Source organism: Mixophyes fleayi, chromosome 3 (assembly GCF_038048845.1).
Source record: "Mixophyes fleayi isolate aMixFle1 chromosome 3, aMixFle1.hap1, whole genome shotgun sequence".
NCBI classification, from domain to species: domain Eukaryota; kingdom Metazoa; phylum Chordata; class Amphibia; order Anura; family Limnodynastidae; genus Mixophyes; species Mixophyes fleayi.
The window spans coordinates 285,787,405-285,815,007 of record NC_134404.1 but is presented as its reverse complement, the minus strand read 5'-3'; the positions used below and the strand labels follow the sequence as shown (position 1 = coordinate 285,815,007).

Below are 27,603 nucleotides of genomic sequence, written 5' to 3'. Positions count from 1 at the left end.
GAAATAAACAGATATATGGGATGTAAATTATAATGTTGATCAAGTTCTTGTATAGTACATCCACAGGTGTACTTCACATATCAAGAGTCCATACAGTCAAAGGCACACAACAAATACTTCAAGTAATGAAGCCATTAGACATTAGTTATGAAGAATGTAGTAACAAACGAGTGACCTGTGCCGTGAGGAAGCATCTGACTCCACGCAAAACATTTTCCACTTATCAATGCATCCTGTAAATGCATAACAACATGTAATACATCAAATGGGGGTTAATTCCAACATTATTTAAATTACTTTTCACATGCCTTGGCTGCCCTAATAACATACCTAGGCTTGGGTAGTCATCAGTTCTTTATTTCCCTTTCTAATTAGCTATCACTTACTACTTCCTTTCCACCAGGGGAGAGACTGCCAAAACCAGACAGAGGAAAGATGCGCTTCCATAAGATTGCCAATGTCAACAAAGCTTTGGACTTCATTGCCAGCAAAGGAGTAAAGTTGGTATCAATTGGAGCAGAAGGTATTTTGAAATACATTTTAAAACTGACCTGCTGATGTTTTACCCCTCTTCTCATAGCAGGTATCATGTTATGGTTTTAGTTCACACACACTAACCCTTACACACAAATATATTAACATACTCAGATCAAGGGGACCACAGATGTGTAGCATAGTACCGCAGCCTCATAGAATCGTAAGTCTCTACTTCTCAATCCAGCCTCTGGGTCGCCATGTACTATTTTGAGGAGCTTATTGTGTTCACAAGCAGCAGAAGGTGGGTTAACTGGACCTCTAGGGATCCGTGCAGGCTACACCCATGGCACGGAATAGAATAAGTAGTAAGGTATTTACCAAAGGCAACCACAACAGTAGTTCATGGATATTTCTAGGTTGTGGTCCCCAAGAAGTCCCACTAAGAGGTTTACTGATGAGATGCCAAAGGGTTAAACAGTAGAAGGTTTGACATCAGGGCAGACAGAATAGTAGCATAGCTCCAAACACAGGTGGCCAAGTCCCTACTTATTACTGAGCTCACATACAAATGACTCAATGTCCTGGTTGTTTAACTGTTATATCTGGCAAATCAGTGTGTGATGGCACTATTATTAGTATAGTAACTAGGATTCCACAGTATTATTATTCCTCAAAGTTTTCTGATTGTGTAACAAATAGCAGTTAATGGAGATACTAACACCAGATGCCTTTGTTTTTCCTCTAGAAATTGTTGACGGGAATATAAAGATGACCTTGGGTATGATCTGGACAATCATCCTTCGATTTGCTATCCAGGACATATCAGTAGAAGGTAAGCAGGCTGACTGAGTCAGACACAATACGGGGGACATGATAAATCACCTTTATAAAATGTATACATGGAGTAAGAGTATTGCAAAGTACATGGCATGCTGGATTTATAATGTCATACAGGCATTTTACAATGCAGCGATTTTCTGACATTTCTTGTTTGCTTTATGTGTACAAAACTGGCTCCACCCACTTCCAATATGACACCACCCAACTGTATAGCTTTCCACGGTACAAGGTTTATAACCAAACACACTTAAAGTTGATATTCTTCTCCTACAAACAACTTATTTTCCCTTGTAACTAAATTCCTTAATGTCTTTTATACTAGAGAAAATATCAAATTTTTGTTTTTCTGTATTATTTTTTGCAAAGAAACATTATATTATAAATATTACATATTAAAAAGACAATAATGGTAATTTACAATGCTGCAAAAATGTGTACCCAGAGTGCCCAATTCTACGTGTAGTGCACATATTAGCTGATCAAGATACTGGCATATGAGAGGTGCACAGGTAGAGCCTGAGCCTTTAAGAAGAGCAAAGCATTAAAAAGGAGTCAATTTACACCTTGGGAAAACCCAATATATAGTTTGGGTAGGGCATGTCCTAGATCAACTTTAAATTTCATTGTGAAAATGAAGCTATCAACTATTTGTGTGCTACATGAAAAAGCAGCCAGTATTTTTCTTACATGCAAAATAATAAAATAAGTTGAACCCTTGCATTGTAACATGGTTTGTTCAGGATCAAACATACTTCTTTTTTTGCTTTGCACTCCTTAATGACTCAGTCCCGTAGTTATTGCTGAATCGTGGATGGAGGCATTCATTGTTAACTGTGGAATTGGGACACTTGTAAACTTTGTATTGCAACTATATGCAAAAAAGGTGAAGATTTCTTATAAGCTTCCTACCTCCACTTTCCACCAATACAAGTCAGACACTCCTTCCAGTCCTCCCTGACCGGCATCTCTACTAGGCTTCTAACTTCATTTGAACATCTTTGTCTGGGTAATCCCTCATCCAGGAGCCTCAAATGGTCCCTCTACTGCTCCTTCTTAACAAAGTTCATACCTTTGAAACCCCTCCATGAAAAGTAGAGGGATTTGAGGGAGGAACAGGCCGTAGAGTAATGTTCAGATATTTGGTTGGGATTTGTCAAATCTTCTTTCAAAGAATATGTTTACAAACTGTTGTACCAAAGATACCTCGTCCCAACCAAAATACACTGTAGGTGCTGCCAAGATGCTGGTTCCTTTTTTTACAACTCAGGGTACCTGTATCAATCCTGATTAGTGCTGGCAGGCCAGGTCCAAATCACAGGAGGAGGTCTTGAGAGAACTGAGGAACCTGCTGCTGGACAGGATGTAGAAAGGAGTCCGCAGGAGAACAGCAGGACCAAAGTGATGCAGAAGAGATGAGTCGGAAAACCCGGAAACTGGTACACAGATATCAGGCAGAGAGTAGTCAGACACGCCGGGAACTGGTACACGGATATCAGACAGAGAGTTGTCAGACAGACCGGGAACTGGTACACGAATATCAGGCAGAGAAAGACACTAGGAGGTTCCACAGACTTGGTCAGACAGGCAATACTGGTACACGGTTCAGGCAATAAAGTGCACTAGGATGTTCCACAGACTTGGTCAGACAGGCGATACTGGTACATGGTTCAGGCAATGAAGTACACAAGGATGTTCCACAGACTTAGTCATACAGGCGATACTGGTGCACAAGGAGATCCAAGATTTAAAGTAACAACAGGCACAGCAAACTAGTTGCACTGACACAAGGCAAGTGTCAGTGCAGGTTTAAGTAGAAGGAGGTTTGAAACTCCCGCCCCAGAGACCTGATCATGTGATCGCTTCGGAGAGCCGATCACAACACTGCAAGATCAACGCTGGAACGAGTGACAGGTGAGTGTCCAATCGGAGCCCCGCTACTTGGAAGTGCCGCAAGCGGCACAGAGAGGCCAGTGTGAGAACATGGAAGGTAAGTTTTGTTACACCTTTCTACACATATGATGGACCTGCCCGGCTTTACAGAGATTCTGGTTAGATGTCCATTCTCTTGTAAACTCTTTTTCTGACACTGATATCCCTTTTCACCCCAAATATTTCTTGCTGCCCCTCTTACTCTCAGACATATCAAAGCATCTTGATAAACTTGTCAGACATGTTATGAGTGTCTCTACCTGTCTCATTGCTAGCTCATTGGTAAGAGTCTAATCCCTTCTATCCTGACCACTCTCAGTAAAAAGATTTGGTTCATATATGAAATAGAAATGATGACCAGTGTCCAGCGGAAGATTTCAGTAGCATTTCATAAAACTTGGGGTCCCATGGACTCAGCTGTTTAGTGTTTCCTCCTCTTTCCTCCTCTTTGCTCTTGCTGTTCAGATTTGGACACCACTTCAGGACTTCTTTTCTAGGTCTTACCACATTTCTCAAGGGGCTTCTTTCTCTTATCTTCTCCCTTCTTCCTTCCTATCCTTATCCATCCCTGCTTCACTGCAGCTGTGAAAAATGTCTTCATATATCATATGTCCAAACATGCCAATGATCATTATATTGTTCACAGCTAATAAAGTATAAGCTACTCATCATCCTCAGCATTTTAGCTCACTCAGCCCAATCAGCTGCCGGTGACACTCTTCATTAGGTGGGAGAGTATCTGAGTCCCTTTGAGGTGTAATTGATATCCTGTATGTGCCTCTAGAACTTTATATAATTTTTTTGTGAAAATTTGAGGCACTGTTCTTTTGAAGGTTATAGCAGATATTGTACTTTTCCACAGCCAGAAAGCAGAAACGTAGTTTCACTTCATGCTAATAAATGCAAAGATGCAGAGAAATAAATATCCCATCACTCGGTTGGGTCAAATATGAATATTCTTCATATTTTTTATATATATGTATATATCAACATCCCCTTTCGTGCTCTTTGCCCTCTCTCATACCTCATTGTCAGCCTCATGTCTTCTCTGATGTCTCTCATTGCCATCCTCATTGTCCCCTCTCATGTCTCTCATTGTCACCCACATTGCTCCTTCTCATGTCTATAATTGCCCCTACTTATCTCTCTTATTTCCAACATCATTGCCTTCTCTCATGCCTCTCAATACTGCCCTTACTGCCCCCCCCTCATTTCTCTAATTGACATCCTCTTTGCCGCCTCTCATATCTCTCATTGTCATCCTTGTTTGCCAATTTCACATTGCCACCTCTCAAATCTCTTATTGTCACCTTCATTGCTCACTCTCTTACCTCTCATTGATACCCTAACTGCCTTCTCACATGTCTCTTATTGTCATCCCTCTTTGCCCCTTCTCATGTCTTAATGCCATCCAATTTCCCTGTCTTGCACTTTATTGCCTCCCCACTCCCACTTATCCCCTGTCAGGATGTTCAACTGCTGCTCCACTCCACACTCTGCTCCTCAGAGGTGATGTGAACAGACTTCCTCTATGAGTATGTTGGATTGATGCTCTAGAATTGAGACCAATGTGCACAACATTCCGGGGCATCAATTTTATTTAACTGTTGCATTCAGATTTGCATCATAAATGCAAAAATGCGTGTGTAGTGGAACGGTGGTTTAGGGCACAAAGCTTTAGCGTATTCTGATATTTATCTCTTGGTTGTCCATTGTAGTAGTGTACTGCCACATTAGGATACTTTGTAATAGCGCTTTGCATGCTAATGGAAGAATAATCTGATATCAAGTAAACTTTTTAACAACATTCATAGCTTGGCATTCACTAATCTGCAATTCCGGCTATCATATGGAGTTGGTAAGTACAAGTCAATAACAAGACCCTTAATGGACAGTACTGATGTTTTCACAATGCCAAAACTATTATGTGGGTGTGAAACAATTTATTTTATTACTAAGTGATTTTGTATAATTATAAATATTACTGTATTATATATTGGGTTTTATGGAGCACTGTCTTTTCATGATATGGGCACCTTTTGTGTACCCCTAACTCTGATCTGTATTACTGTCAGGAGGTAATAGCTTGTACTTTGTCTTACGTGATGTTTTCCTCATGAATTTTATATGGCAACTGTCATTGAGATATTTATGAATTCAATTATGCCACAAATCCCCATTCCCTCTTTATCTACAGTATGTATACTAATATTTGAAATATTTCAGAAGATTATCAGATTTGAATATATTTGTGAGTTATGGGGTATGATTTTTGTTAGTATGCACTGCAGACTTCTTGTCTGTGACAATATTGAAAGATAATTAGCCTCTAAGATTTGATTTAAAGGCTAATTATCTTTTAATAGTGTCCCAGACAGGAAGTCTGCAGTGCATACTAACAAAAATCATACCCCATAACTCACAAATATATCATACTTGCCAACTCTCCCTGAATGTCAGGGAGACTCCCTGAAATGGGGTGATCTCCCTCACTCCCTGAAGAGTCTGGCATTCTCCCTGATGCTGAGCCAGTACAAGGCGTGGTTGGCTTCGCCATCTGTGGCATGATGACACAGTTCAGAAATTGTGTCCAATGTCTATGTATTGATACCTATGGAGGTGGCCATTTTCATGGAGACCAAGATTTAATCAAAGACTGACAGGTAAGACAACATGACTTCAGTAATGGAGACAGAAATGTAAAAGACACTTCAGTCTCTAGAGATTCATTAGCTGCTTTTCATTAACGCATAGTTGCCTACTCCCTCATTTCTGGGAGACCTCCCGATCTCCCAGGAGAGCAGGGCAACCTCCCGGTTCTCTCCCCGGCAATAGATAAGTGGCAGGGGTTGGGGCCTAATGACGCAAATATCACATCATCTTAGCCCCAAAATGATGCAATTTGTCAAGCCCCCGCACACCCACCTCCCCCAGGATCTCCCTGAAGCCAACGAGGTAAATTTGGCAAGTATGAAATTGTTAGGAACTCCCTAGCCAGCACAATAAAACTCGGAGGCTACTCCGAAAGCCTGGTGTTCGCTGGAGCCCCTAGTGGTGGGGACAGACTTGGCCGCAGGCTGACAGAGGGTCGAGAATCGTATACCGGCTAAGGAGAACCCAAGAGTGGAGTGATTGGCGGACAGCAGCGTGGAGTTCAGGCAGAGTAAAGCAAGGTCAGAGGTCACAAGCACAGGTTCGGAATCCAGGGACAAGCGAAAGGTCAGGGGCACTGGCGGAGGAGCAGAATCCGGTATACAGGCAAAATGGTCAGGGTCAGAAGCATAGGTTCAAGGTCCAGGAACAAGCGAGGGTCATACACAGGAGGTCAGTCACAGGTTAAACACCAAGCAGAGAGAGAGCACAAGCAGGCAGCAGAACTGAGAACAGGACGCTATAACCGGCAGTGAGGCTCAGTCCTCACTGCCCTAAATACCACTGCTAGCCAATCAGAGCCTAGCTCTGAAACAAATCCCAGCCCTTGCCTGATTAATACCCTACAGGCTGCGCTAGTCTGCGCATGTGCCCAGCTGTTTGATGCGCCCAGAGCGCCTAAGCACCGTTCTCGGTGAATTTCCGGAAGTGACGTCCCGGTCGCCATAACGCCGGCCGGGACGCCAGAAGAAGCAGGAGCTGAGTCGCGGCGGTGCCCGCGGCCGCCGCGGATCGTGACAGAAATATATTCAAATCAAGCACTATATCAACTTGTTACATTGCAACTCATTTCATAGCAAATAACATGTAAATTACAGTGGCATTTTTCTTAGGTAATGTAGCACAACAATTATCTATAATATATCTGTTAATTTACTAGAAACCTCCGCAAAAGAAGGACTGCTGTTATGGTGCCAACGGAAGACTGCTCCCTACCGCAATGTGAACATACAAAACTTCCATACCAGGTACTCTCAACAAGCACATCATTTGTCAGTCAAGATAACTCTGCTGATAAGATTTCTCATTATTATGATTTGTATTATTATTATTAAATTGACCGGAAAATATGTAAAGTTAAATAATAGTACTATAAACTCCTTAAGATTATCTCCTCTTCAGTCTACCCTCAATGCAGCTGCCAGTTTTGTCCACACTTCTAGGTGTTCTATTTCTGTTTCTAGTCCTGCTAATTCCTGCACTGGTTGTCTATAGTCTCCACATTCAAATTCAGTCCTATCCCTTACTCCAAAGCTCTTCTCCACTCTGCTCTTTCTCATCCTCTTAAGCTGGGTACACACTAATGCAATCTTATGTTACATAAATCAGTTGCGATTTATGGAACGCTTTTGCCAGAAATTAAAAGTCCTGATGATCATGTACAGTCATGGCCAAAAGTTTTGAGAATGACACAAAATACTGGTTTTCACAAATTTTGCTACTTCAGTGTTTTTAGACCTTTTTGTCAGATGTTGCTATGGTATACTGAAGGAAAATTACAAGCATTTCATAAGTGTCAAAGGCTTTTATTGACAGTTACATTAAGTTTATTCAAAGAGAATATTTGCAGTGTTGAGCCTTCTTTTAGAAGACCTCTAAAATTCGCCCTGGCATGCTGTCAATCAAATTCTGGGCCACATGCTGTCAGATGGTCTCCCATTCTTGCCTAATCAATGCTTGGAGTTTGTCAGAATTTGTGGGTTTTTGTTTGTCCACCCACCTCTTGAGGATTGACCACACGTTCTCAACGGGATTTAGGTCTGGAGAGTTTCCTGGCCATGGACCCAAAAATTTGATGTTTTGATCCCCAAGCCACTTAGTTTTCACTTTTGCCTTATGGCAAGGTGCTCCATTATGCTGGAAAAGCATTGTTCGTCACCAAACTGTTCTTGGATGATTGGGAAAAGTTGGTCTTGGAGGATGTTTTGGTACCATTCTTTATTCATGGGTGTGTTCTTAGGAAAAATTGTGAGTGACCCAACTCCGACCAGTGCAGAGCTTGCTCAGGAATGCCAGCAGGCAGATGTGACTGCATCTGCACGCATAGTGAGGCAAAGAGGAGGATGGCCTGGTTTCAAGAAGGTCAGCAAAGAAGCCACTTCTCTCCGGGAAAAAACATCAGGGACAGACTGATATTCTGCAAGAGATCCAGGGGTTGGACTGCTGAGGACTGGGGTAAAGTCATTTTCTCTGATGAATCCCCTTTCAGATTGTTTGGGGCATCGGGAAAAACGCTTTACCGGAGAAGGAAAGGTGAGCGCTACCATCAGTCCTGTGTCATGCCAACAGTAAAGTATTCTGAGACCATTCATGTGTGCCGTTGCTTCTCAGTCAATGGAGTGGGCTCACTCACAATTTTGCCTAAGAACATAGCCATGAATAAAGAATGGTACCAAAACATCCTCCAAGACCAACTTCTCCCAACCATCCAAGAACAGTTTAGTGTTGAACAATGCCTTTTCCAGCATGATGGAGCACCTTGCCATAAGGCAAAAGTGATAAGTAAGTGGCACAGGGATCAAAACATCGAAATTTTGGGTCCATGGCCAGGAAACTCCCCAGACCGTAATCCAATTGAGAACGTGTGGTCAATCCTCAAGAGGTGGGTGGACAAACAAAAACCCACAAATTCTGACATACTCCAAGCATTGATTAGGCAAGAATGGGCGGCCATCAGTCAAATATTGTGAAAACTAATATTTGTGTCACTCTCAAAACTTTTGGCCATGACTGTAGATTCATGTGTGCAAACCTACACAATTTACCTTCAGATCTCTGTTCTTCATCTCTCATAACCATCTGCTGATAAGATCGTGACTCTGCACACTCTACAGCAATGGATCCCAAACATTTTCAGTTCAAGGCTTAGGGTCTCCATAATATTTTCAAGGCACCCCTAAGCCAAAATAATTACCAAGAAGTCCCCTGCCTTGCTTACCACTGACCTTGACCGAGGCACCCCTATAAGATCGTCGAGGCACCCCAGGGAGTCTAGGCGCACAGATTGTGAACCACTGCTCTACAGAGATCTGCTTATACTGCTGGTCGTGAGTGCGTTCACATTTCCACATTTGCCCAACATCATTTCATCGTTGATCGTGATTTTTAGGAAGTTTATAAAACCAAATCAACAGATGCAATGTGTTTTGGTACAATAAAACATGATCGTGGGAGCGTAGTCACTCCTGCAATATCTGACCAAACGGTTGTTTATCATGTGATCTGCACGATAATTGCTTTAATGTGCACCCATTAGAACATTCTCTCACCAATACCTCTAATGTGCCTCATAACTCGAACATCCTACTCACCCATAAACAAGTGTAAGGCAACTGAGGCAATTACCTTAGGCTCCTCTAATGTAAGGGCTTCAATTACTGCTGATACTCAGCTGCCTAGTGACAACAGCTGGCAATAGTAACAGTTCTCTAGCTAGTCTTCCTTGCATCTGCATCTGCTTTGCTTGGTGGAATTGGAGCCCTGACTTGAACTTCCATTTCCACTTATAAAAAATAAAAATAGAAAAAAATTGAAAAGATATATACAAAAAAAGAATTGTTTTAAAATGTTTTCCAATGGGAAAAATGCTTTACTTAAATAAATAAAGCATTTTTCCAATCATTTACTCCTGCTATCGCCATCCTGAGATGGAGAGAAAGAAAAGAGGACAGCAAAGGTAAATATACCACCTCTATTCTTGTTAAATTTGCTTCCCCATGCAAGAAGTGTTTGATAGCTATTTTGCTTTCATTGGAGGAGCTTTTCTCTAAATAATAAATTAAATTATTTAAGGGACAATAATGAAATAGGGTTAATGTGTCTTTAAAGCTAATGTAATCATACTGTAACCAGAATGATGTCCTAAACAATAACTGATCTGGTAGTATCTAATTAGATAAATGGATCCTACTATCCTGATTGAAAAGTTAATGATATTAACATGTTCTGCATAGTATGTCCACTTTCATTGATTCCTTACCCACATTCATTCATCCATTACTCCATATAATGTCAATCTAAAGCAAATTTGGAAAATATTCTTTCAAATTTAGTGATACCCACTGTAATATGTTAAGTAAGGGACAGACAATGTATTCTAAAAAGGTCCAGAAGACGTTTTATATCCATATTTTATCACTTATATCCAGAGCTGTTCACCTTTTGTCCTTTATATACATGAATCCCGGCTTTATGTAATCAGAACAGATGAGAATGCCAAACTAAAGCAACAATCCCACGTAGACAGTTTTTTTCTTTAAATAGCTAGTTATTTACCTTTTAAGCACTATCAATTTTCTTAGCTGACCTTATACAAATCATTATCTCCTTTTCAAAATCTCTCTGGATTTTGCAAAAATTATGACTGCCAATTACAGACACAGACTCACAGCTCTAAACATGTCATATGAAGGCAGAGGGAATAGGAAGGGGTGTCCATGACACTGTGCATAATTATAAATCATTAATAGCAGTCTGAAGAAACAACCCAAAGAAAATGGTAGCTACCAACATTCTTTAAGCTGTGATTTATGTTAAAAAAAAACCACCACATTTTGTCTTGGTATTGCTGCTTTAATCTGAGTATGACATACTGTACCAATAGTTTTTTTTAAGTGTGTTTTACATTTTTATTTAGCCAAAAGTACAAGTATCATGGAAAAGGAAATGTCTCACATGCATACTGTATGTTAATTGTCTTGTTGTAGGTTGATGACAGTATTAAAAAGTTGACATGTACTTATGAAAACCCCAGAGCATTCACAAATGTATAAAAGCTCACATACCTTAAAGTGCAGTTGTTCACTTGAGCCATTATTCTAATGTATGGCTCCGTTGTTTACCTCTATGTGAACATTGGGGCGCCTTACAAATTTATGATAATAATAATAATAATAATAATAATGTGGCTCCTGTGATTCCTGTTTGTAGGCTATACCTAGGATACATGCTTCCCATACAGAACACTATTTCAAATCTGAATTGCAAAATGGTTTAAATATGTGTTTTTGAATGCTAGTTATAGGATTTTGTTTAATAATATCACTGCGCATATGTAACTATGTTCTTTTTCTTGCATTGTGTGTGATAAAGCTGGAAAGATGGCCTTGGCCTCTGTGCCCTGATCCACAGACATCGGCCTGATCTCATTGACTACTCCAAGCTAAATAAGGTCAACCTCGTAGAGAACCAGTTGTACTGATACCTAACTCTGCATGCACACCTGGTTTGCTTTTCAATAGAACACCAAAATACCACTAAATTCTAAAAAACATCAACTTAAGTACTTTTTATTCCTTTGTTAAAGCTGAGTATTGGTTAAGCACACAAAATGGCTGCCTCCACTAGGAACTGGTGGTATCACTGAGGCACTATGACTGTAGGTATCCGTGTGAGGAAGGGGATCCTCTGCACCTCTGGTAATTTGCACTGGCTCCATTGGTGCAATGAGTCTAATCGGAGGCGGAACTAGTGAGCTTTGGGCCCTGGTGCAGGAAGGTGGGGAGGAGGGAACCGGGGCCCCCAACACTCTGCATCTGCCATGCAGCGGGCCCCATTATATCCATGGGCCATGGCATCAGCTGTCCCAATTGTAGTTCCGCCACTGAGTCCAATGACCCTCCTGGTTTTCACCAAAGGACCCCACAAGGGGACTTGGATTCTGCTACAGGAGGACCTAGACAGAGCCAAAATCCAAAGCCAAGCTGAATGTTAGGACTAGGCAGCAGTAACTAACAGTCAATAAAGGTCAAGGTCAGATCTGGCAGATATCAAGTGATTCAGACACAATGCTTATACCACTCTTTGTTTGGCAGCAAAGGCATAACTACCTTAAAAGCAAAAAGTGTAGCTGCTATGGAGCCTGCAGCTGGTGGGGCCCTGTCTCCCTTCCAAAACTCCATGTGTATAGGCTATATGTTTTTTAACTTGGGGTGGTACATGGAGGCCCTTAAAACATTTTGTTATGGGGCCCACAAAAGTCTACTTTTACCCCTGTTTGCCAGTGTAAATATGGTACATATGTTATAATACTAAAGCAAAGGCTGAAAGTGAGTGGTTTAAATATGCAGTTGATTCCTGTTATTGACTACAAATGGTATATAGGTTTAATCAATTTCATTTTCAGCTTCCACAAAGGATTCAGAAAAGCTAAACAAGAGTGGTACGACTCCAACCTCTAAAAAAACACATAACCAAAGGTGACCAAAATTGCTGGTATATAAAAACTCCACAGTGATATCTTTAGTTTCTGTTGCATTAATAAATATTGACTCATCCCACAAAATGGCTGCCTCCACTGTGAGCAAACATCAGGTACATTTTATGTTCCAAACTTGGGGAAAATTGAACAGGATAGTGACAGCGAGTTCCTGGGATTGTACAAAGTGCAGTATATGTGTACCTCACAGTTGCCAACATTGGCAACTTGTGTCCCGGTAGGCAGGTGGGTGTGTGGGGGCGAGGCTCAAAGAATTGCATCGTTAGCCCCGCCCCCAAAGCAGTCATCATTGTTTCGGGCAATAAAAATAGGGAGCAGGGCCACAACGACGCATACACGACACCACTAAGCCACGCCCCCTGTTTAATTTGGCGAGCCGCCGGGAATCGGGAGAATTGCCTGCTCTCTCGGGAGTTCTGGGAGAGTTGGCAAGTATGGTGTACCTCTAAGACCTATTATGCTTCTATTTAATTGTGTAGTATCCTGTCAGGCCTTTTCTATTTATTCCGTTCCTCTTTCTTGTTTTATTCTCATATGTGCATTTGTAGGCAATTATTTAACTTCAGAAGCACATCAGTTTCCAAGATCACTGAAGCCAAACAGTATTCTAAATGAAACCCAGACTGTCTAAGGGAAAACTGACAGGTGGCAGCTTTATGTTTCAGTCAAGGATAAGAAGTTATTATCAAAACATCAGTTTACCAGGTCTTTGTTTGGACATTATTCTAGTGCTGATATATTTTTTAAATAGAAAACTGGGACTTATACTTACTATACTTCTATTCGGATTATTTCCACTAAACATGTAAATCTAGACCAATCAGGTATCTAAGTTCTATGAGAATAAACTTTTCAAGCTAGAACTTTTTACCGACTATCCTGAGAGAACAAGGATGAAATGTGGTTTAATAAGTATAATAAATATGCACATTTTTAAAAATTGTTATGTACATTGACAAATGTGCATTTTACGTGTACAATGAATGTACTTTGCTTCTATACAAATTAAATAGGGTGGTTGCAATAATGGCTCCAATTACTGTTATGTATTTATGTGCTACTGGCAAATGCGTAACCAGTAATGTATCTATAATGGGTGCAGTGCACCTGGGCCCATGATTAAAGAGGGCCCCTGTGTCACCCACCCAGCACCTATATTTCTGGCTCTCTCTTCGGGTGCAGTAAGGGGACTGACCAGTCAGTGCTACACTGAAAATGCTGGAAATATGCTGTGTCAGAGTCTTTTCTATCTGCCGCCATATTAAGTGGGAAGGGGGTCTGGTATGGGTGTATCACTCAATTTCTGGGCCCCATTGCAAAATTTGCCTAGGGGCCATGCTCAATTCTCCAGTTTGGGATTTCCCTTCCAGAACCTTCCTCACCACTGTGCCTCATAGCAGTCAATGGGCTGTTCCAGCAACATGTATTGTAATATTAGTGAATTGTTAATTAAGGTTCATAATTGTTTTTCATTATTGAAGGCAATAAGTCTCGTACACATAGACAATTAAATCAGGTTTCAATGTACATTCTTAAAGACTTCTAAATGCCATTTAATGCTGATAGTTCAAAGAATAATGGCCTCAAGTAGACCTACACACTCATTCTAACAAGCGTTCACTTTGCGTCATTTACCTAATAATGTTCTATACAATAAAACTGAGCTCCATGAGAGTGCTCATTAAGTACATAGTACACTATGCTGCAGGGTGGCTTTGAGGAGATGTTTTGCATGTTCTGTTAACTTAAAAGCAACCCCAAAGTATAATGCTTTGTTTTCATGTTCAAAATAAGCATCAAGACGGCGGAAGGTGAAAATGTTTGCATTTTCTGTTGGAAGGAAGTGGGCAGATCAAGAAGTGCAAACAGACTAGATGCAGTAATGCCCCACGTATTGTACACACATCCAAAGGATGAGATATTTAAATGACATTCCAGCAAAGGAAACATGGATTTATGCAGACATTCCTGAGAAATCATAGTTGCACAAAAGAACTGGATATTTACATGCCCATAGATGTGGTGGAGAGCATAGCTCAGCTTCTTCTTTCATGGAGACATCTTTTGCAACTACCGGGTGCACATTATACCAGAAACGCATTATAAGTACAGTTCTAGTAATCTAATAAAATGGGGGTCCCATAGTAAAAGTAGGCAGGACTTTGAAGTGATAGCCATGTGCATTTCCTTCTGGACCTACAATCTTGCTGAAGGTCACACAGAACAGGATGTTTACCAGGGCAGTTCCCAAAAGTAGACTGTATGCTCCTTTGTACCCACTAGGCAGCTCAGTGCTCTACATTACCCGCTCCTCTGTATAGCTCCTTATTGTGTTGGAAGGCCCACCTTCTGATTGCCCTGGTGACTAGAGTCAGAAATTAATGTTTACTGGAAGAAATGAAAGTTGCTCCAATGGTTGACTGTGTTTTTCTCCACTAATAAGCTACTGATTAGGTGTTTCAGTATAAGGGAATCTTCTGGGTGGTCTTCAGGTAATGGAGCAGCTTAAATCCTGTAATTACATTTTATTTAAATTCATATATTGGGACAAATAAAGGTGTGGAACGTATGTTTGACCTATGAGGGAGAGATTTTTGCAGTAATAAAGTCATAATGAGAAGGCACAGTGTTGTTCGATGTCTGTGGTTCCTGTGTTGCAAAATACCTAGACAGTGAGGCAAGCAGAATAATTTGAATTATAATTATAGAACAAACTAATCACAGTTCATTAATTCAATCTTTTTTTAATCTTTATAAGTTTGGTTGCACTGTTTTCTGGCATAAAGTCTGAAGTTGCACAGAAAAGAAATAACAATATAAAATAAACAAAAAATAACAATAATACAAATTGTAAACAATTTTTTGGGAAATAATCTGTTGGGCATTTTTTGTTTGAAAGACCTGGAATTACAGTTATATCTGATCTCACATAAATCCTGCCCTGACTGATATTACTTCATTGTATTTCAACCTGAAAGCCTTCTGTCTAGATCACTACCCTATTTTTGGAAACATGAGTGTGTTGGCAAAGCTGATATCATAGCCTGTCTATACAGTGTAATCCCAGGGAATGCAGTTTAATCTTTCTCTCTCTCCAGAATAAGAGGCTGAGATAATTCTAAAAGAGGAATCATAAATAATTTGTCCAAACCAGTTACAGCCATAAAATATACACAACAGGGCTATTATATAGAAGCAAAAGCTATGATTTCCAATGCTTTGAAATGTATTCTAACCATAACAGTTTTTCTACGATGAACGTAAGGTACAGTATTCTCATCTGATGTTATCACAAGTTAAGTTAATATATTTTTCCAATACTAAGTTAAAGATAAATTACTCTTATTCAGTGCAGGTTGCTTAAGTTCCAGTGTATGTATTTAATATTTATCCCCATGAAGGTCACATAGATCCCCTGGTAGGTACAAAGATGATACAAGGTCTTCCTCCAGGAAAGAGCACCATCTGCTGTCTCATTTGTCTAAAACTAGTTTTAGTGCTAAGAGACCAAGGTAGTTGCTCAGTGTGAAGCATAATTATAGGCTAGGAAGAATAATGTTCCCGTAATAAAGACTTAAAATAATAGAGATAGCTGGCAACCAGAGGATTAAACAAAATGAACACACTGAACCAACTCTGTGTTACATAAATGTCCTGTTTTTTCTGTTTCCATGTAAGCCCTAGCCTTAGCTTATTCTGCTATCTAAAGGGTATATTTACTAAACTGCGGGTTTGAAATAGCAGAGATGTTGCCTATACCAACCAATCAGATTCTATCTGTTATTTTGTAGAATGTACTACATAAATGCTAACTAGAATCTGATTGGTTGCTATAGGGAACATCTCCACTTTTTCAAACCTGCAAATATAAATATACCCCTAAATCTTTTTTAAAGCTGCCTATTGTACTTGTCATTTATCTGACACTGTACATGTACCAAAACATTCCTGTTATTACTGTAAAGAAAAGAACCCATTCCATAGCTGCCAATAAAATCCATCTTCAATTAATTGCAGTATAGTGCTTGGTATACAATCATACTTGCCAACTTTACCTTGTTGGCTTCAGGGAGATCCCGGGGGAGGTGGGCATGTGGGGAGGGGCTTGACGAATCGCATCATTTTGGCTCTGCCCCCTAAATGATTGTCACAGTTTTGGCCAATTACAGCATGGGGCGGGACTAAGATGACTCACTATTTGCGCCATTAGGTCCCGCCCCCCACCACTTATCTATTGCAGGGGCGAGAACTGTGAGGCTGCCCTGCTCTCCTGGGATCTCGAGAGGTCTCCCAGAAATGCGTGAGTCTCCCGGACATTCCGGGAGAGTAGAACACTATGAGTTAAAGAAAAGCAGCTAATGAATCTCTAGAGACTGAAGTGTCTTTTACATTTCTGTCTCCGTTACTGAAGTCATGTTGTCTTACCTCTCAGTCTTTGATTAAATCTTGGTCTCTATGAAAATGGTCACCTCCATAGGTATCAATACATGAACATAGGACACAATTTCTGAACTTTGTCATCATGCCACAGATGGTGAAGCCAACCACGCCTAGTACTGGCTCAGCATCAGGGAGAATGCCAGACTCTTCAGGGAGTGAGGGAGATCACCCCTATTTCAGGGAGTCTCCCTGACATTCAGGGAGAGTTGGCAAGTATGATACAATGCTATTGTTGCAGTCCACAAATTAGTAAATGTTTAAATCCATATAATGGATCTGGTATACTATTCTGTGCTAATAACATTAAGTTAATCAATAAAAATGCATCTCATTAGTCTTTTTCTCATTACACAAAAACAGTTTATTCATAGTTTTTGGGAATAAAGAGATCTAATTGCTGCATAAAAACTTCCTTTAAAATATATGAAGCGTTAATTGCATGTTTGTAACCTACTAATGATTCTGGCTCTTTCGCCACTGTACTTAGTTTTAAAACAATAATCAACAATGAATTAATATAATTAAGTTTGCCTAACATCTTTTAGAAGCGTCTATATACACAAAACAGTAAAATTATATATTTAATATTTTCTTTTGAAATAGGATGACCCTGTGGGAAACATTAACCTAGCGATGGACGTTGCTGAAAAATACCTAGATATTCCAAAGATGCTGGATGCTGAAGGTAGAAACCCGCTTTTCCTTCTTTGTGCACAATTCTTTATTTAATGGGAAAAAGGCAGAACATAATTAAACTGAATATATATAAAATGTAATGCTAGTTTAAAATGTATTTCTGGAACTGGGAATCAGTAATAGGTAAGAAATAGTCACATAAAGGTAAAGTTCTGCACCTGAGCAATGAAGATAGAGAAAGAAAACAATTCATGCATTACATATACTATTTATACTATTATGTGGGCTGAATCTGTGAATGAAAAGCAAAATTTTGTGAGCAACGTGGAAAGAGAATCATCATCATCATCATCATTTATTTATATAGCGCCAACATATTCCGTAGCGCTTTACAATTGCGTTAAAGACTACCGACACCTGCACACCATGTTGTGTGCTGAACCAGTGAAACTAAAGAGTAATCATGAAGCCCCTTGATAATATCACCATTTCCTAGCCAGTTAATTCTATTTTCTATTAATAATACTTCAGCGAACAAAACTGATGCCTCCACTGTGTGTAGATGACATGCACTTTTTGTACATCAGGAAATCTATGAGCTGTAAGAATAAATTATATATATATATATATATATATTAGAGATGGGCGGGTCCGGTTCTCCGAGAACCGAACCCACCCGAACTTTGGGTATCCGAGTACCGAGCTGAGCAGCTCGGTACTCTCCCGCCAATTCCGAATCCAAATCGAGGCCGAACGTCATTGTGACGTCGTCGGATCTCGGGACTCGGTTCTCGCGATACTTCAACTTTATAAATACACGCCTCCACAGCAATCCATCGCCATTTGACAGAGGGAGAGAGCAGGGTGTAGTCATAGGCTAATTAGAGCAGGGACAGAGAAAGAATACAATATTGTTCTTGCAATTGCTCTAACCAAAATCGCTAGTGCAGAGAGGAGGATAGAGGTTTATTATTTTTTCTTCATATTTGGCACTCCCCAGCGCTTTTGGGTTGTCCCCCATAATTGTGCATTAATATTTCTGGCTGTCAAAAGTCATATCTGTCAGCAGTATCTACTCAATAAATGTTAGCACTCCTCAGTGTTTTTGGGGTGTCCTCTCTAATTGTGCATTAATATTTCTGGCTGTCAAAAGTCATATCTGTCAGCAGTATCTACTCAATAATTTTAAGCACTCCTCAGTGTTTTTGGGGTGTCCTCTCTAATTGTGCATTAATATTTCTGGCTGTCAAAAGTCATATCTGTCAGCAGTATCTACTCAATAATTTTAAGCACTCCTCAGTGTTTTTGGGGTGTCCTCTCTAATTGTGCATTAATATTTCTGGCTGTCAAAAGTCATATCTGTCAGCAGTATCTACTCAATAAATTTTAGCACTCCTCTGTGTTTTTGGGGTGTCCTCCCTAATTGTGCATTAATATTTCTGGCTGTCAAAAGTCATATCTGTCAGCAGTATCTACTCAATAAATGTTAGCACTCCTCAGTGTTTTTGGGGTGTCCTCTCTAATTGTGCATTAATATTTCTGGCTGTCAAAAGTCATATCTGTCAGCAGTATCTACTCAATAATTTTAAGCACTCCTCAGTGTTTTTGGGGTGTCCTCTCTAATTGTGCATTAATATTTCTGGCTGTCAAAAGTCATATCTGTCAGCAGTATCTACTCAATAAATTTTAGCACTCCTCTGTGTTTTTGGGGTGTCCTCCCTAATTGTGCATTAATATTTCTGGCTGTCAAAAGTCATATCTGTCAGCAGTATCTACTCAATAATTTGTAGCACTCCTCAGTGTTTTTGGGGTGTCCTCCCTAATTGTGCATTAATATTTCTGGCTGTCAAAAGTCATATCTGTCAGCAGTATCTACTCAATAATTTTTAGCACTCCTCAGTGTTTTTGGGGTGTCCTCCCTAATTGTGCATTAATATTTCTGGCTGTCAAAAGTCATATCTGTCAGCAGTATCTACTCAATAATTTTTAGCACTCCTCAGTGGTTTGCGCTCAGAATGGATTCAAAGCAGTCCACATATGATCTAAATGAGCAACCAGGTTCTGTCACCAGTCCTGATGTTAGTGTTCCCAGTACGTCATCTGGCCAAGGCGATGTCAAACAACAGAGTGTTTTCAAATTAGTGCAAAAAACAAAAACCAAAAAAAAATTTACTGTATTGAAGCGAAAAAGAAGTGTAACTGAGCAAAAGTTAAGTGACGATAAAAAAAAAATTGCAAGCATGCCATTCTACACACGCAGTGGCAAAGAGAGAATGAGGCCTTCACCTTTGGCTATTAGTGGCAGATCCCAAAAAGTTACCCAGGCTACAATTGGTGCACAACTACTGTTACGCGTCAAAGCTGAGCTGCAAGATACCAGTGAGGCATTACAGGAGAATATTTGCTCTGATTCACAAATGACAACAATCCCTGTGGAGAGTCCATCCAACAGTGGGATGTCTAATCGTGAGCATTCTGCTGATGTGTGCCTTAATAGCCCGAGTGTAGCCGGTGATACCCAAATTGAGGATGCCACTTTGGAATTAGAAGAGGATGAGGGGGAGATTTGTGTAGGCGACGAGGGCGCTAATGATGATGTTGATGATTATGATGCAGACAGATACCAAATTGCCTTTCTCAATTTCTATTTATATTCTAGATTATATAACGGCTGAATAGTTTTCTATTTTACTCCTAGTGGAGAGAGGATCTGATGCAGACAGATACCAAACTGCCTTTGTCCATTTCAATTTATATTGTACAGTCTATAATGGCTGAATTTTTTAGTATTTTATACAAGTGGAGGGGGGGCTAGAGAGACAGAAACCAAACTGGCTTTCTCCATGTCAATTAATATTGTACAGTCTATAATGGCTGAATTTTTTGGTATTTTATACAAGTGGAGGGGGGCCTAGAGAGACAGAGTGACCCCAAACTGTCTTTCTCCATGTCAATTAATATTGTACAGTCTATAATGGCTGAATTTTTTAGTATTTTATACAAGTGGAGGGGGGCCTAGAGAGACAGAAACCAAACTGGCTTTCTCCATGTCAATTAATATTGTACAGTCTATAATGGCTGAATTTTTTGCTATTTTATACAAGTGGAGGGGGGCCTTGAGAGACAGAAAGCAAACTGGCTTTTTCCATTTCTTTACATATTTAACTATAAGTGTAGGGTGTAATATACATTCAAAGACGATGGCTGCATTGCCAATATGCATAGATGGAGAGGAAGACAATCTGTTTTGTGTGTAGAATAGGCCTACCAACGAAGAATTAAACTGTTTTTTTGGATGATTTATTACCTCAACAATTAGATTACTTGTCTCTAAAACAGTTGGAGCACTAAATTGGGTTAATTTAGGCCCAAAAACATGGATTTTCCCAAAAAATAGCAAAACAAAACCAAAACCAAAACCAAAACACGCAATGGCGGTTTTGCAAAACCAAAACCAAAACCAAAACACGACGGTAATCCAGATCCAAAACCGAATCCAAAACCAAAACACGGGGGTCAGTGACCATCTCTAATATATATATATATATATATAAAGCCCCTTTCTTTAGTAAATCAATTTACCTGAATTCACATACAAATAATTAGATTTGTGTACAACTTTTGATTATTATGTCTATCATTATTAATATTTACATTGTGTGTTGGTGTGACTGTATTTTTTTCTGCTCCAAGCACTCATTTGCTGGCTTTTTAAAGGTAAAATGTAAAACAGTTACAAAATGTATGTGAATTTGGGAGATGGAATGATGTTTGTCAGAAATAATGATACCCTTTAAAGTTGTGGTAATCAATAATCTGTATCTCTCCTGTTTTCTTGGTTTCTCCGAAGATATTGTAAACACACCTAAACCTGATGAGAGAGCAATAATGACCTATGTGTCATGTTTTTACCATGCATTTGCTGGAGCAGAACAGGTATGTGAAATGTCCATAATATTTTATTTTTTCCAATGTATAGGCAATTATTATGTTTAATCTGCACCTAACTTATAAATAGCATTCCTCTAGACTTGGGGCTGTCTATCTATCTGTCTATCTAAGCTACCTTTGGCCTCATTTAGATTGCCCCCAGTCGGCCTTCTATCGGAGCTGTGTTGTATTCATCTAGACATTTTGGGTTTAGCAGGATAGAGCATAAATAAATAGTATAAGGTATTTCTATTGCCCTTGTGCTGTTATAATTATCATTATGTATTATTATTTACTGTATAAAGTATTTTATCAGGAACAAATGCATTGAGAGTCTATGTTTGATTTTTAAGTACGTCCTAGATACATCAAGTATAACTGTGATTTGGTAACAGACTGAAGGCATTAATTATTACACAATCATTCTTATAGAACAGTTTGTCAGATGTTTTCAATCTTAGACAGGTAACAGTTGTTTTAGTGATTCAAATGGACAGGGCCATCTTCACAACATTATGGGCCCCTGGGCAAAGCAGTGCACCGGGGCCCCTAGATATAGATATAGATATAGATATATAGATGTATACAGATACAGATATAGATATAGATATAGATATATAGAGATAGAGATAGATAGATGTACTTGCTCAGTGACCATTGTAGGTTTTTTTGCAGGTTTTTTTCTTTTGCAGGATAATTTATTCTCATTAAGAGCCGTGCCTATGGGGCCCCCTTGCCCGTTGGGCCCCCGGGCAGCTGCCCATCGTGCCCAATGGAAAAGATGGCCCTGCAAATGGGCAGTAGGAGAGAGCGGAACATCTAGATTTCTTATCGAATGCAGGAACCATTAGTCAGATTCTGGAAGTAGATTTTTGTTGAGGTATTTGTGTAATTTGTCCAGAATGTATTTGAAGGATAAATAGGCAAAATATACTTTACTGGACTCCAACATAGGCAAAACAATGGGGGGGGGGGGGGGGGGGATTTCCTAGTGCCCGGAAACCCCCTCCAAGCCTGGGGCACTGTATAATTGAGGTGACTGGACCCTGCCCCTACTTCACATGGCTCTGCTTGAAAAGGGAGAGCTGCGTACATTTAACAGTAGTGCATGCAGCATTGCCCATGTATATTATAGGGATAGGAAGAGTTGGAGAGTAGCCAAGCACTGACTAATATTATAGACATGCCCCCATGCATGCTGGTCACACCCACTGGTGGCGTGGTGTGGAAACCCCCCTCTAAAAATCCTGCGTTTGCCCCTGTCCAGGGCCAAACACAGCTGGCAAATTTAGTTGCAAAGTGTATAAAGCCCTCCAAGGTGAATTTGGGGAGTTGTACTGTAAACTGCATCCCGTAGTCTATAATAAAGGCAAAATGCTGCATCTGAGCAACATGGATAATGAATGCATTAAAGACTACCTACACCTGCACACCATTTTGTGTGCTGAACCGGTGAATATAAAGTATAATCATGAAGCACTTTTGTAATATCACCCTTTCCTAGTCAGCTAATTCTATATTCTGTCAATATTACTACAGCCAACAAACTGGCTGTGTGCACTGTTTGTGACAACATGTACCTTTAGGCACAGCAACAAGAAATATATATATATATATATATATATATATATATATATATATATATGTGTATATATAATTGCAGTATACTAACTCATTTTACCTGAATCCATCTGCAAATAACTAAGGGCCTGATTCATTAAGGATCTTAACTTAAGAAGCTTCTTATTTAAGTCTCCTGGACAAAACCAATGCAAGGGATGCAAATTAGTATTCTGGTTTGCACATAAGTTAAATACTGACTGTTTTTTCATGTAGCACACATCTGTTGTGCAACGTGCTTTCTGGCCATGAAAGTTAGACAGGATATGTTTCTATACAGCAAGCCTAGTTTGGAATACATTTTGGATGACATTGTGTCTATAAGCAAAACAAATGGAAGGTTAGGGCAAAGACATGAAACAAAATATTTGTTTGGACATTGATGTCAGATTAGTGTTGGAGTGTGGTCTAATTAGTATATCAGGTGTAATACACTTTGCAAGTTTACTATTTGACCCAAATAACATGGATACTGTTTTATCAGTGATGATCTGTGCTTTGGAACGATCCTCGTTCATCGCTGAAGCGTACACACTACTGCAATATCAGGCCGAGTGGTCGTTTGATAGACTCAATACCCGGCTAAAATCACTGTAGTGTGTACCTAGCCTAACAGACTGTGGGTAGGTCATTTATAAATATGAAAAACAGTAGTGGCCCAGGAACAGAGCCTTGAGGGACCCCACAGGTGACATCTAGTAGGCTAGAGCTGGAGTTAGATATTTACACAAGCACGGATCTTCCTGATAAAGTTAAGCAAATTTAGCTCTTGTTGCTGAGCACTGAGGACTGAGGTTAACGTAACACTATAGAGCAATTCCCAACGTCAATTAGCAATCCATGTTCCATATCACAGTGAATTTCATTACCGATTTATAATTACTGTTGACTGTTGGATGGTTTGGATAAAAGCCAGGCTGAAATGAAATAAGGAAAATTGTTTTGTAAGAGCTACTGATATGGGAATGAGCATATTTTACCATGACTATATAAGGATCAATAACTATTAAGGATCAATGAATCCTTTTTCAAGTAATGTCCTAGATCATTTCTGTTCCATTCTGCATCAATTGAGTGGTATGGAGCTCAGATGCAGGGTCAAGGCAGGTAAGCCACCATGTGCACAACCCCCTAAGAATAAATGAGAACTAAACTGTTTTCTGTGGTATTTAATAGCCCTATTATTCATGGCTGATATCTCATCATTATCTACAGGCAGAGACAGCAGCTAATCGCATCTGCAAAGTACTTGCTGTGAATCAGGAAAATGAAAAAATGATGGAAGAGTATGAGAGACTGGCAAGTGAGGTAATATTACACATTGTCCTAAATTCTAATAAAAAGAGCAATAATATATCTTAAACAGAAAACAGAAGTAATTTTTCAAACATACCTTAAATAAATAGTGTTAATTTTTAAATAAACTCCTTTTATAAGAATTAACAAAGTCCTGTGTCACTATCTGTAAATAAACATTCCCTGCTGTTCAGCTTCATGGGCATGGATGGCTTCACGTTACAAACCAGTTTCCAGCAACTCCGGTGAGGAAGTCAAATAATTGGATGAAGTAAACTAAATTGATTAATATTTGTTTTCCATGCTATTGCGATTAGTACTCTACGTGTAATGATGCAATCACACGGATTAATAACACACACATTTACATTCGCACTTACACTTGTAAATAGTACACATTTATTAAGGTTCCAATCCACATTTATTTATTAGTAAAATGTATTAGAGATTATTTATCCATAGATAATATTATAATAAAGGTATTTATGGGTCAGGTCCTCTACAAGGTAAAGAGTTTGGTCTCATAATAAAGCTTATTCCACCAGCATTAACCCGGTTTCGACAGAGTAGTGATCGCACCTAGTGATCGCAAGTTATGAGCAATATGAGATTAATACTCAAAAGTACTTTGTTTATCGGTCAGTTTAAACTGGTTATTCTGTGGAAGACACGTAGGCAACAGTTGGAGTGAGTTGCGCCCTTATTTGTGAAAGGATCAAATGAACTGACCTATGACCAGCAGTCTACTGGAACATCGTTAACCCTGGGCCAATGAAGACCTATCTTAGTGTTATCTGTGTATATTTGTGACATCATTCCTGTTTATGTTAATTCAAACTGTATATAAGCAAGCCCCTGGGCCATTGTAAATCTCTCTTCCTGACTACAAAGATGAATATAGACCTGGGCTCAGGTAGTGCTGGCGTAATGTAATGTATTTGATTTATATACTTTCCTGTTTATTATTATAACACAATAATTGCATTGGACAATGTTTATTGGTAGCGACAAAACGAACATTACACCTGTCACATGATTCAACCAGCCTATCAGGGCACAAGGCACCCTACTTAAACAAGGAACTGCTGGTTGTACATTGCCAGAGCAACTCTCATCCTTAGGTAAAGTTCTTCTTCCAGCATTACCAAGTGCTCTGTTCCTAACTGCTGGATCTCATGTCAGCAGTACCGTCATCATCACCACTTATTTATACAGCACCACCACAGCATCCTCCTCCTGCATCTATCCAACATTCCTCACTGTGGGTTCAGAGGTCCTATTGGTTGCTTCACCGGGTGCCAGTTCTGAGTCTCCTTCAGTTCGTACCATCATCATCATCAGCAGCAGCTAGATATATAGCGCCACTAATTCCACAGCGCTGTACAGAGAACTCATTCACATCTGTCCCTGCCCCATTGGCGCTTACAGTCTAAATTACCTAACATACACACTCGCACATGCACACACATAGACTTAGCGGGACTAAGGTCAATTTAATAGCAGCCAATTAACCTACTGGTATCTTTTTGGAACATGGGAGGAAACCGGAGCACCCAAAGGAAACCCACGCAAACACGGGGAGAACATACAAACTCCACACAGCCATGGTTGGGAATCGAACTCATGACCCCAGTGCTGTGAGGCAAAAGTGCTAAACACTACATTGTGCTGTACCAACCTTGAGTTCCCTGTAGTGAGTCCTGAGTACTCTGGTTCAAGGTCCAGTTCTGAGTTTCATGTCCCAGGCCACCAGCACCCACAGAAGCCTGACACTCTTCCGGATAAGGCCCAGGTGAGCAAGGCCCCCAGCTTCAACTTTTCATCTACTAAGCCAACTAAGCCCAAGGATTCTGATGCAGATCTCCAAAACCTGGCATTTGTAACAACCAATTGGGAATATCTTGCTCTCCTTACAGTCCCAGGCTGCTGAACTATATGCCCCAATTATAAACAGCCACTGTAATTTGCTGTTTTTTACTTCTTCACACTCATAAATACACGCAAATATATTTTACCAGCAGCTGCACACCTGCTTAGTGAATGGGGCCTTGAAGTGTAAACTGATAACCTGGTTTAGCAGGAGGATTATGAAAAATTCAGATTCTTGTTGACTCCAGAGTTTACCTGGTTATGAATACAAGGCTCATCAAAAATGTAGGGCTTACAGAATTTAGTGCTTTCAGTCATCTATGCAAACTTGTGTATCAGCCAATTATATGTATAACTGTAGATCCCCAGTATCTATTGTATTTTGCATATCTAAATGACTTTATATGAGCTTCTATTTACTAGTAAATGACTTACATTATTTAGCTTTTAGAATGGATAAGACGCACCATCCCATGGCTGGAAAACCGCACCCCAGAGAAGAACATGCAAGCCATGATGAAGAAACTGGAAGATTTCCGAGATTACCGTCGCAAACACAAACCTCCCCGAGTGCAGGAGAAATGTCAGCTAGAAATCAACTTCAACACTTTACAGACAAAGTTGAGAATAAGCAATAGGCCGGCATTCATGCCATCTGAAGGCAAGATGGTTTCAGTAAGTAGAATGGATTTCCTTTGGCATAGCACAACAATTCTAGAAATAACATATATAAGGATACCAATATCTATGTCTTATGTTTGTCTAATACACATCATTTCACATCATTCTTTGGCAAATTTGAGATAGATTTTCATTAGTATAATGCCTTCAAAACTATAATACCAGGCTACATCCATGTTTGGTTAACATCCCATTCTCCAAGTCCCTGTTTACGATTTTACACATGTAGCCTACTTAGGTTAATGGTTTAATGGTCATTGATAGGTGATACATAATTATTAAATTGTAAGAGAAATACATCAATCACCGCAGAATAGCATGAGCAACTGTTATTGCCATACAGGACATTGCAAACGCCTGGCAAAGGTTGGAGCAGGGTGAGAAGGGGTACGAGGAGTGGCTGCTTAACGAGCTGAGGAGGCTTCAAAGACTTGACCACTTGGCTGAGAAATTCAGGCAGAAGGCGACCACACATGAGACATGGACATCTGGTAAGGACAAGTACAGACGTGTTTTAATCTGGAAGCTGGTTGTGTACCAGTTCTGTTTCTATGCATAAAATTACTTTTGTCAGCAAGCTCCTTGCACTTTTAATCCTATTACATTCGTCATATGAGACCACAATTTACCTACATGTAAAAGAATTAAACACAGAGCTCTGAAGAGTAGTGCAACAGGAACCTTTAATAACAACAGAAGAGATCAATACAGTATATACATGTATGAAGTACTGTACG

At 39.8% G+C, this 27,603-nt stretch overlaps 1 protein-coding gene across 1 annotated transcript in view; it reads left to right on the top strand.

Annotated features, from left to right (window-relative positions):
- The window catches only part of ACTN2 (actinin alpha 2), a 69,811-nt gene that overhangs the window by 18,118 nt on the left and 24,090 nt on the right, over window positions 1-27,603 (top strand). Inside the window, exons 3-11 of the mRNA XM_075203733.1 lie at window positions 404-523; window positions 1,223-1,309; window positions 7,058-7,145; window positions 11,269-11,347; window positions 17,438-17,519; window positions 21,321-21,406; window positions 24,236-24,328; window positions 26,630-26,860; window positions 27,210-27,357. Coding sequence (XP_075059834.1) covers window positions 404-523; window positions 1,223-1,309; window positions 7,058-7,145; window positions 11,269-11,347; window positions 17,438-17,519; window positions 21,321-21,406; window positions 24,236-24,328; window positions 26,630-26,860; window positions 27,210-27,357 — 1,014 coding nt within the window. The remainder of the gene's footprint in view (window positions 1-403; window positions 524-1,222; window positions 1,310-7,057; window positions 7,146-11,268; window positions 11,348-17,437; window positions 17,520-21,320; window positions 21,407-24,235; window positions 24,329-26,629; window positions 26,861-27,209; window positions 27,358-27,603) is intronic.